Source organism: Pelophylax lessonae (assembly GCF_965119305.1).
Source record: "Pelophylax lessonae genome assembly, chromosome: 12".
NCBI lineage: Eukaryota > Metazoa > Chordata > Amphibia > Anura > Ranidae > Pelophylax > Pelophylax lessonae.
In genome coordinates this window covers 65,369,282-65,381,359 of record NC_138779.1, presented here as the reverse complement: position 1 = coordinate 65,381,359, position 12,078 = coordinate 65,369,282, and the positions used below count along the sequence as shown (strand labels likewise).

Here is a 12,078-nt window from a genome sequence, read left to right as displayed (position 1 = left end):
CAGGCAGCCCATGTGTATGGGATGTGTTCTCTCGTGTGTTTATTTACGCCTAGATCTAGGATCAATGATTTGTTGAAGTTGACTTTATAGTATGACAATGTTCTGAAAGGTGAGTGAGTAGGTTGTGAGCAAAGGGGGATGATATGATGGGATTTGTTAATAAAAGAAACACATCGTCCGCAAATAGGTTGATGCCATGGGATCTACGGTGAAATTGGAAGCCTGTGATGTGGGGTTGCTTGGCCTTTCACATATCTTTTTTTCATTTCAGAATTCTTCAAGAAATGTCTGTAGATACAAAGCTGGACACATTTTTGAAAGATGTGGATGAAATGTGTAAGTTTTTTGTCTATCACATTATTCCAGTCTCTTTTGTTCATCAACATACTTGTGTATATTTGTCAAACAATTTTATACTATCTCTGAACATCAGGGACAAATATTTTTCCTTCACAGGCTAAAGTACCCAGATGACATAATAAAGATATCAAAGTAGATCTAAACCCATTCACAAAAATGTAACATACAGTATTAATGTAGTTTTAAAAGGCATTTTATTATTCTTTTTTTTAATATACAGCTTTTATTAAATCTAGACTTGGCATTTTTGCCAGAAATGTCCTTGTTCAGGCCCTCTCTATTATGGGGGGACAACACTCTATCCCTGTTTCCAACTTTTTTTCCTGCGTTGTCACTAATGTCACATGGGATGGCAGTTAGCAGGTTTGTCAATTGCCTCTTCTGTTGTCGCTTTAAGCCCGCTCTGAGCAATGACACGCAGCTGCTACTGGAATGTGAGCATTTACAGTAGAAGAAATGGCTGCAAGGAGATTAGAGGAGATCACCTGAGCTGGCCTGCAAAAAAGATGAAATAAACATGAAGACAGTGTGTTTTAAAAGATAAAAACACAGTAACGGTTTATGATACTTTAGCAATTTAAATGCAAACCATTTATTATAATACCTGATTGCCAGTTATATTTCCAGATGAGTAAAATCACTTTGAAAATATAAATTTTTTAATTTTTATTCATGTTTCTTAGCATTGAAGGTAATAAATCTGCCAGTCCAGATGGGAAATATAACCTTTTATTTCGATTTTTGTCGCATAGGAGCATATCTTTTGTCAAAATCTAAAATCAATATATTCATGTATTTCAATTATTTCTAGCCTACACCTTTACTTTGAACCATCTTGAACTCTGGAAACTTACTTAGTAAATCTTCCCACACATTTACTTCCTAGAATTCTGTATTCTCTATGCCCTGTAAGTAGGTACCATTGTGTCACACATTACACAGAGTCTGCCCATCTGAACTACAGAGGAGCTGAGAGGAGTTTTAGGAGGTGGAGTCAGTACATGAATCACTGTTTGAAGGCAGCAAGGTACCATGGGATACGTAGTCCTTGCAAATTGAAAGTAAACAGCAGAGGAGAAGCTGCGTAGATGTTAAAGGAGGTGTCCAAAAAGTTTGATGAATGGTATCAGAAAATAAACAGAACAGAAGATACACACTCATCAAAGGTTGAATTGGATGGTCTGGTGTCTTTTTTTTAACCTCACTAACTATGTAACTATGTAACCTTTATTAGCCTTCAAAACAATCGGCATCACGCAACACACTTTTGGCAATGTTCATAAAGCTTCTGGAAACTGTCAGCAAAGGCCTCTTTGAGAATCAATCGCAGAACCGCTGTCACACATTCTTGATTGGCTGCCACGTCTGTAAAACGTGCAACTTTTATGACACTCTTCAGGTGGGGAAACAGAAGTTCGTAGGCCCCAGATCAGGGGAGTAAGGTGGATGATTGAGAACAGGTACACTGCACTGATCCAAGAATTGGCGCACCAGTCTTATCCTCTGTGATGATGGTTGGCAGAAAGGATGGATCCTGGTAACACACGGTAATGAAGTCTCCAGAGGTTTCCATCGGTTTGGCTTTCTGTTCGTCTATTAGCTTGTGTGGCACAAACCGGGAACAGATCTTCCGCTTACCCAAACCTTTGCAGATGATGGTGCGCACCATGTCCTTGTTAATGCCCAATTCCTCCGCCATCAGTCGCAGAGTCAGTTGCCGATCTCATGCCAGCATTTGTCACACTCGCTTAATCATGTCTTGGGTTCTGCTGGTCGATAGCTGACCCGAACATGGCTCATCCTCAGTCGTTTCCTTCCTATCGCAAAAGCGTTTAAACCAGTCATAAACACATTTTCTGCTCATGGCTTCCATCCCATACGCTTGCACCAAATGTTCATGCATCTCTGTCGCCGTTTTCCCCAATTTGTTGTAGACCTTGATGTTCACTCATTGCTCCACTGCACTGAGACCCTACCTCTCACACTTTATCACCCTGATGGTCACGTGTACTCCACGCTAGGTGGCCCTTTGTGACATGTCTCTTGATAGCCATGGGCATATGTGTGCACCTGGTCCATGTTGTCATTAAGATTTCTGACCATTCACCAAACTTTTTAGACATACCTCGTAATACTAATGCTATAGAATGAAAATGTATGCTGTGACAATATAATGCCTTTTAAAGCCAAACTCCATGTTTACTCTTACTTTAAGTAGTTAGTTGGGGCCAAGCTGGCCAAACTATTTATTTTACCATGTATTCACTGTATGTAGCTACAGTAGACAATGCTGAGTTCCAGCAGAAATATGGGGACTTCTTATCTGTTGCTGGAACCAAATTGAGTCGGGCTAAATGCTTTTTAGCCATTCACAGGAAGCGTTGCATTTTAATGAATTAATACAAGGCTTCCTCTTATTGGCTGAGGTAGAGATTGTGACATTATCTGTGAATGAATAAGCAGGACTCAGTTTGTCTCAGTTTTTTCTGGCAGATGGGAAGTTCCTGAACCACAGTCAGAGCATAGCACTGCATACTGTATGTAGCTGTTATTTTAGACAATGCTGACAATGGCCCCGTTATTTAGTAAAGAAAATAGCTAATTTGGCCCAGCTCGGCCCAAACAAATTATTTACAGTGAGAGCAAACCCAGGGCTTAGACTTTGTCCTTTAAGAACCATGTAGACTTGGGCCTAAGTCTTCCTTAACCCCCCCCCCCCCCCCCCGCAATTGCACAAATAATGAGCACAATATAAACCTTAAATTATTTACCTAGCAACCTTAAAAAATGTTATTTTAGTGAAGTGGATCTAGTAAAATGCTCTACCTTTGAAATGTTTCATCATGTTCTCTTTGTCTTCAAAATCGAATGCTACAGTGGGTACGGAAAGTATTCAGACCCCCTTAAATTTTTCACTCTTTGTTATATTGCAGCCATTTGCTAAAATCATTTAAGTTCATTCTTCTTCCTCATGAATGTACACATAGCACCCCATACTGACAGAAAAACACAGAATTGTTGACATTGTTGCAGATTTATTAAAAAAGAAAAACTGAAATATCACATGGTCCTAAGTATTCAGACCCTTTGCTGTGACACTCATATATTTAACTCAGGTGCTTTCCATTTCTTCTGATCATCCTTGAGATGGTTCTACACCTTCATTTGAGTCCAGCTGTGTTTGATTATACTGATTGGACTTGATTAGGAAAGCCACACACCTGTCTATATAAGACCTTCCAGATCACAATGCATGTCAGAGCAAATGAGAATCATTAGGTCAAAGGAACTGCCTGAAGAGCTCAGAGACAGAATTGTGGCAAGGCACAGATCTGGCCAAGGTTACAAAAAGATTTCTGCTGCACTTAAGGTTCCTAAGAGCACAGTGGCCTCCATAATCCTCAAATGGAAGACGTTTGGGACGACCAGAACCCTTCCTAGAGCTGGCCGTCCGGCCAAACTGAGCTATCAGGGGAGAAGAGCCTTGGTGAGAGAGGTAAAGAAGAACCCAAAGTGGCTGAGCTCCAGAGATGCAGTCAGGAGATGGGAGAAAGTTGTAGAAAGTCAACCATCACTGCAGCCCTCCACCAGTCGGGGCTTTATGGCAGAGTGGCCCGACGGAAGCCTCTCCTCAGTATAAGACACATGAAAGCCCGCATGGAGTTTGCTAAAAAACACCTGAAGGACTCCAAGATGGTGAGAAATAAGATTCTCTGGTCTGATGAGACCAAAATAGAACTTTTTGGCCTTAATTCTAAGCGGTATGTGTGGAGAAAACCAGGCACTGCTCATCGCCTGTCCAATACAGTCCCAACAGTGAAGCATGGTGGTGGCAGCATCATGCTGTGGGGGTGTTTTTCAGCTGCAGGGACAGGACGACTGGTTGCAATCGAGGGAAAGATGAATGCGGCCAAGTACAGGGATATCCTGGACAAAAACCTTCTCCAGAGTGCTCTGGACCTCAGACTGGGCCGAAGGTTTACCTTCCAACAAGACAATGACCCTAAGCACACAGCTAAAATAACGAAGGAGTGGCTTCACAACAACTCCGTGACTGTTCTTGAATGGCCCAGCCAGAGCCCTGACTTAAACCCAATTGAGCATCTCTGGAGAGACCTAAAAATGGCTGTCCACCAACGTTTACCATCCAACCTGACAGAACTGGAGAGGATCTGCAAGGAGGAATGGCAGAGGATCCCCAAATCCTGGTGTGAAAGACTTGTTGCATCTTTCCCAAAAAGACTCCTGGCTGTATTGGATCAAAAGGGGGCTTCTACTAAATACTGAGCAAAGGGTCTGAATACTTAGGACCATGTGATATTTCAGTTTTTCCTTTTTAATAAATCTGCAACAATGTCAACAATTCTGTGTTTTTCTGTCAGTATGGGGTGCTATGTGTACATTCATGAGGAAGAAGAATGAACTTAAATGATTTTAGCAAATGGCTGCAATATAACAAAGAGTGAAAAATTTAAGGGGGTCTGAATACTTTCCGTACCCACTGTATATTCACCCATATGAAGAAAATATTCATACATCATACAACCTTCAAACTATTCATACAAGATACTTCTGTTCCCTTTTATGCACTCTACTAGCAGCTAAATATAATAAACCTTCATAGATTGTGGCAGCTATATAGGTTAATTACTAATACCAAATAGGCTGTTCTCTTCATAGGGGAATTTTCAAACACATTTTTCCTTAGTGAATAAGATGAAGTTCTGCTCATGTCCATCAACGAATTACGTACAAGCAAAAAATACTTTGTTTTTTTTGTTTTTTTGTTTCTTTTTTTTCCTTGCACATGATTGGGTATTTTTAAAAAAGTTAATTTTTTTTATTTGTTTCATAAATGTATTTTTACAACATTCACTGAGCCAAGTGAATTCACTTGCAAAGTGAGAAGCCTATTTGCCTGCTAAAATGAAAGAATTGTATGTGGTAATTGCAGTGATTTTATTTTTCTACCTTTTAATAATGGGATGCTCTCTCAAGGTTTGTATGGATAAATGGTATGGGGTGTCAAACCCTTCTAGATATATATATATATATATATATATATATTTTGGAAAGGGTACATTATAATGACATGTTGCAAAGTAAAATAAATAGAAATATTGTAGATTATTGTATTGCATTTAGGTTTGCAGAACCAATCGGTAGTATGAATAGGGTTGGAGATATTATTTTAGATATATTTGTATCTACTCAGGGCCTCTAAAAAAGGACACCATGTTTTACAGTGGATCACTTTGGTTAGCCAAAGACTTTAGAGGACAGTCAGTTATGCATGCACTGTCCATCCAGCCTCAGGCAGCAGAATTGGACAGCAGGACCATAAACATGAACAGGTTTTTTTAGTCTGCATTGATCAATGTTACTTCTGACAGCAGCCAGGCATTGTTATGCCTGGTACACACCATGATTTTTTTTTTGTTCAGCTGAGGTCTCTGTACTAAATGGTAGTACAACAATCTCCCCGCTGAGCTATTGTGTTCTTCCACATCAAAACACGCCGGTCAGCACTCGCAGCCATTGGGTTTGATTGAGTGCTGATCAGCAGATGTTTTTCTGGCAAGCCCGTTCTACAGAAGCCAGACATTTGGACACCTGGGCTGAATGTCAGCTGGTTTCTGTTAAACCGGCCAATAATGACCGGTGTATATCAATCAGGCTTTAAGGGTTTGTCATAAACACAAGATTGCCATCTGATTAGGCCAAAAATTACTGGACTATGAGACAGTCATTTTATGCTTTTGGGATGCCTTTACACCAAGGTGTAGTAATGTCAGGATTTGCCAGAAATATGATCCATATGGAAGATAACAGCAACAACAAAATGCCAACAAAGGTGGTCAGGGGCTTGTTACTGAATACAGCATTGGTACTATCCTGGGTCTACCTTGGTTGAAAACCATTTTTATGATAATAAAAAGGGAAGCTTGTAAGATATTGAATTGAGGTACTGGAAAAAATGTTGTGGCAATATGGGCTTAGTTTACTAAAGGCAAAAAAATGTTTGCTTTGTAAGGGACTTTTCCCCAAAGCTTAGTAAATGAGGTAAAGCTCCCTGACTTCTGTAGTCCAGTCATGCGCAAGCAAAAAATGCTGTCTTTATTTCCCTTGCATGTGATTGGATATTTTGTTGCAAAGTGAAATTTCATCACATTCACTGAGTTCTGGGGAAAATTGTCTTGCAAATTGCAGCTTCCTTTGTAAAGTGAAAAGCCTATTTACCTTTAGTAACTTAACTATTATTAGTCACTTTGTTATGTTAGGTGGTTATTATGTAACCAGCCCTTTTGGGAAACTTGATTTTGTGGTCAGTCAATGCTGTACACTGAGTATTTTACAATCTACCCTTACTAATTGATGAATCCAGGGGAATATTGGTGTCACCTATAAACCTATACAGCAATTACAAAAATTGCTTAGGGCTTATACAATACATAAATGGCTGAGATATTCTCACAACCAAATAAATCAAAGTATGCTAATTTTTACTCTGCCAGTGCCTACTTTTAATCTAGGTGACTATGATTTAACATTTTACAGCTGAAATTCTTCAAGGCTTAACCTCTGAAGATAGATCTTCTCAGGAAATTGCCATCTCAAGAGCAGATCAAAAGCTTGCTTTGTTAAAAAAGACTGAAGATGAAGATGGAACTAGGACCAAAACTAATAGGACACTTATTAATAAGTCTCCAAGTAGCTCCTTTACCGAACCAGTAAGTTTTGTAACCTATTTCAGCATTAAGTACTATGGCTATTTATTTAACCTGAAATAACACAACAGGCCTTGTATATTGTATTTTGTATTGTAATTGAGTGCACATTAGATGGGAAATGCTGAGATGGGAAATGCAGATAAGTATATTGGCTGGATCTGCAAAAAAATTTCAACAATTATGTACCACTTTACAGTTTTTTTGGGAATAGAGGGCTGGGTTGGGGGGCTCAAAGGAGCCAGGCATAGTAAAATAAGATGTGCTGATGACCCTGAGTTGATATACGTCACTATTCAGACCATTGGCGGCTGGTGATTAATTTTTTGGGGGGCACAAACAAACCCCTCCAGGACCTTACCTGCAAATGGAGTCTCAATTCTGGGCTGTCACAATTCCCCAGATACCTGGTGGCTTCCGAGTTCCATCCTCAGCCTCCTGATTGGCAGGGGCGTGAAACCGGAAGTGACCCAATGGCGAATTTTGATTCGCTAAAGTCAAAAGAAATTGATTAGCGTAGGACCAGCAGTAAGTGACAAATAGTGAACATTATATACAGTAGCTCTCCTTGTTTGGGTCTGCAATCATATTGCATTGCAGAGGATGGCTTCCAACAGTGGCTTTCCGATTCTGATATGTGACTAAATGTCAAGAGAAGTTAAGAGAGCTGATGCTGGAAGATGTGAATCTGTACCTACCATGAAAAGGTCACCTAAATTGGTTCTAAAGGCTCAAGGTTTTTTACCTTAACCTCTTTGCACTGAGCGCATGCAAATATGCGGCCTCTAGGCGGCCAGGCCTTGGTGCTGACCAACTACATATTTGCGTGCAATAGCGCCGATTAAGCTGTGTCGAGAGTACACACCCTGTGCGCTCCTGTTAATGGAAATCTCATGTTCGCTGCTTGCAATCGGGAGCTTTCTGATCATGTAACTGTCGTGAAAGCCAATTATGGCGGTCAAATTACCATAAGCCCTGCTCCGCCTCCGGGCATTCTAAACCCCTTAATGGACTGGCAGGCACCGGCTCTAATTGGTAATGCATTCTCTGCATTAAAGTAAAAAAGCCTTCTGGGTGCAGCTCCACCCCACCTAATATTTACCTGAGCCCTATCTGAATCCAGGGATATGTATGAGAGCTGCAGCCCTCCTGGGTCTCTCTCTCCTCATAGGCTCATACTGCAGCTGGATTCATTGGCTCCTGCTGCTGTCAATCACGACCAGTGAGTCAATGAGGAGGGAGTGGGGCCGTGCAGCACTCTGTATGTGAATGGACACTCAGAGAGCTACTCGGGAGCCCCCATAGCAAGAGGCTTGCTGTTGGGGGCAACTTGGTAGAGAGCCGGCAGGGGAGGCAAAAAAGAGGATTAGGGCTGCTCTGTGCAAAACTTTTGCACAGAGCAGGTAAGTAAAACATAGAATAGGAATGAGAAAAAACAACTGTAGCTATTGTATCTCACTCACTCAGTGCTATGGTGCTAGTTGTGTGGCCACAAAATTAAATAAAAATACAATACACATATGATGTGTACAGCAGCTGCTATTGAAAGTTAATGAATCAAAAAGAAGGTGTATGTATACTATCTTATTGGGAATGCATACAGACACTAGCAGCGCTATCAGCGAGCCTCATTGCTAAGTCCCAGTGCAATAGTCCATAAACAGAGAAACATCCGGGGTGTCAAACATGTGATGAAAGAGTCCAGCAAAGCAAACAGGTGAATCAATCCTTCATTCTTGGTAGTAGACCCTCTCATATGCATGCACCATCACCGCACCTCTGTGGCCCCCTTGGTAATGCACACGTACCTATGATAAACACTACAGCAGACCACAGATCCCTTTTCTCAAGATGGATCCTCCTGCAGATTCTCAGTCAGTGCATAGCATGCAACAAAAAATTGGGACTCATACTCAAATTGGCACACTATGGATTACTTTAAGCAGGGTATTCACTGTGGTGAAACTTGAAAGTGTATGTTTGCACACAGAGTGCTGGCAGGGTCCATTCCTATGTAACAGAAATGTACCTAATACCCCTGGCTCCATCATTGTGCGCCTGGCATATTTTTGTACAGGGAATGATGCTCATGAGAGTGAATGAATTTGTTGGCAAATATATTACAGATCTTGGAGGAATCTGAACTTTTGTAAATAGATCCCTTAGTTGCCTAAAAAGTTTTGATAAGACCTTAAACCTGATTCGACAATTTTGGCCGGCATTTTTTTTTTTTTTTTTGGTGGGAACACTTTTATTGTCAAAATTAATTGAGGCTTCTTAAGTGTTTCCATGCTTTAAAGTGTTATTAACAATAGACCCCTAACACTAAACTTCCCCCAGATTAATAGAAACATGAGAGAAGTTTTAACCTTTCCCTATCTCATCAAAATGAAATATTAGTTTTTGCTTTAGAAACACTTTAAACTAAGCTCCCTAACCCCTTGCCCCTTGTACTAGCCTAACATAAACTTTAAACTAATCTCCCTAACCATTGACCCTAACATTTACCTACTATAAACTCTAAACTCGCTAACACCAATCTAACATAACCACTTAAATAATCCCTTACCTTTTCTTTATACGTGTGTTATGCTGCACCAGTTGTACCAAAACTCCAAGGTATGATGCCCCCCCCCTTCGTTGCCGGCTCACACACCCTGGGCAGGCAGTGGCGGCTTCCCCATCAGTCTCTTTCCCCCTCTTCCTCCGCTCCTTGGCCAATAGCATGGCTTTTCCTTTCGGCCAATGGGGAAACGGGTCTCAGGACCCGCTTCCTGATTGGCCAGGAGGAGAATCGTGTGGCAATAGCGAATATTCATTCGCTATTGTCATCCAACTGGGTGGGCTCAGAGTCCAGTGCTCTGCGCCCTGAGCCCTCCCTTTTTTGAAGCCTATTAGAGCCTCTGGCTCTAATCACGTGCTTAAGAAAAAAAAAACCATTGGAATCTATGTGTCCGACGCCCTGTATGTAGATTAGGGGGCCAGGTGCATTAATGGGGGGGGGCAGTGTCCCTGGGCCCCCAATGCACCAGCCGCCACTGCTGATATGCATAAAATGTACTTGTATACTACTTGTATCTTTATTGTATTTTTGACGTTATACAAAAATTGTTCTTCTAAAGCATGTCTTTATTTATATATAAGTATACTTTTTTTTTTTTTTTTTCAGAAATCTGAAATGAGCCAAGGTAAGAACATTTACCATTGTTTATTGAAAAAATCTATCGGAATTATGAATATGTTCAAATAGAATGATATAACCACTTGATATATGGGGAGAGAAACATTTCAGTTTTATCATCATAACAATAATAGTTTTAAGTACTACATTATTGCAAAGACAGTCTAGATGGAGAACACGTCATTGCAAAACAAAGGTAGAAAGATACAAGATGGGTCATTTGATTTAAATGTAGGGAGTCGTAGCCACAATATTTTTTCCATAAATGGGCCTGCAGATATTTACAAAATAAATACAGATGAAGAGAATATGTAGTCTTTCTACCTTTTTTCTTTAAAGATTCATTATGTGTGTTTTTCGCTACATATGTACGTCAACATCCAACAGATGCCGACACACTGCTCTCTGTATAATCCAACAAATAAAGGGGATTGAGCACCGATCTTTCTGCTTTTTTTTTAATTCAAAATTCCATGTTCTCAGTTCTGTGTAAAATGGAATTTTGAATAAAAAGAAGCAGAAAGACTGGTTCCCCATCTCCTTTATTTGTTGGAGTATGTATGTATATCTATACACTATATTACCAAAAGTATTGGGACACCTGCCTTTACACGCATATGAACATTAATGGCATCCCATTCTTAGTCCATAGGGATCAATATTGAGTTGGCCCACTGGGCCGTCTCGTCCAACATCAGTGCCTGATCTCAAAAATGCGCTTCTGGAAGAATGGTCAAACATTACCATAGACACACTCCTAAACCTTGTGGACAGCCTTCCCAGAAAAGTTGAAGCTATTATAGCTGCAAAGGAAGGGCCGACTCAATATTGAACCCTACGGACTAAGACTGGGGTGCCATTGAAGTTCATGTGCAGGTAAAGGCAGGCGTCACAATACTTTTGGTAATATAGTGTGTGTATATATATGTGTGTATATATATATATATATATATATATATATATATATATATATATATATATATATATTTAACAGGGGCACTAGATGGGCAACAATAAGACACCCTCCAAAACAGAATGATTTTACAGGTGGAGGCCACTGAAATTGTTTTCCCTACTCATCTTTTTTTACTGTTTTTCACTAGTTTTGCATTTGGCTAGGGTCAGTGTCACTAATGATAGCATGAGGTGATACCTGGACCCTATAGAGGTTGCACAGGCAGTCCAACTCCTCCAGGATGGCACATCAATACTTGCCATTACCAGAAGGTTTGCTGTGTTTCCCAGCACAGTTTTTAAGAGCATGAAGTAGATTCCAGGAGACAGGCAGTTACTCTAGAAGAGCTAGACAGAGCCAGAAAAGGTCCTTAATCCATCAGCAGGACTAGTGTCTGCTCCTTTGTGCAAGGAGGAACAGGATGAGCAGTGCCAGAGCCCTACAAAATGGCCTCCAATCAGAAACAGACTTAATGAGGGTGGCCTGAGGGCCCAACATCCTCTATGGGGCTCTGTGCTCACTGCCCAGCACTGTGGAGCTTGATTAGCATTTTCCATTGAGCACCAGAATTGGCAGGTCCGCCACTGACGCCCTGTGCTTTTCACAGATGAGAGTAGGTTCACCTAACAGACGTGAAAGGGTCTGGAGAAGCCATGGAGGACATTATGCTGCCTGTAACATTGCTCAGCCTGACCAGTTTGGTGGTGGGTCAGTGATGGTCTGGGTAGGCAAATCCATGGTGGGACGAACAGACCTCTACAGGCTAGACAATGGTACCCAGACTACCATTAGGTATTGGGATTAAATATTTGGACCCATTGTCAGACCCTACGCTGGTGCAGTGGGTCCTGGGT

At 40.9% G+C, this 12,078-nt stretch overlaps 1 protein-coding gene across 1 annotated transcript in view; it reads left to right on the top strand.

Annotated features, from left to right (window-relative positions):
• Window positions 1–284: 284 nt before the first annotated feature.
• The window catches only part of TTC12 (tetratricopeptide repeat domain 12), a gene marked incomplete at its 5' end in the record, with an annotated part of 180,982 nt that continues 169,188 nt past the window's right edge, over window positions 285–12,078 (top strand). Inside the window, 3 exons of the mRNA XM_082273683.1 lie at window positions 285–336; window positions 6,919–7,091; window positions 10,258–10,276. Of these exons, the coding sequence (XP_082129809.1) occupies window positions 285–336; window positions 6,919–7,091; window positions 10,258–10,276 (244 nt within the window). The remainder of the gene's footprint in view (window positions 337–6,918; window positions 7,092–10,257; window positions 10,277–12,078) is intronic.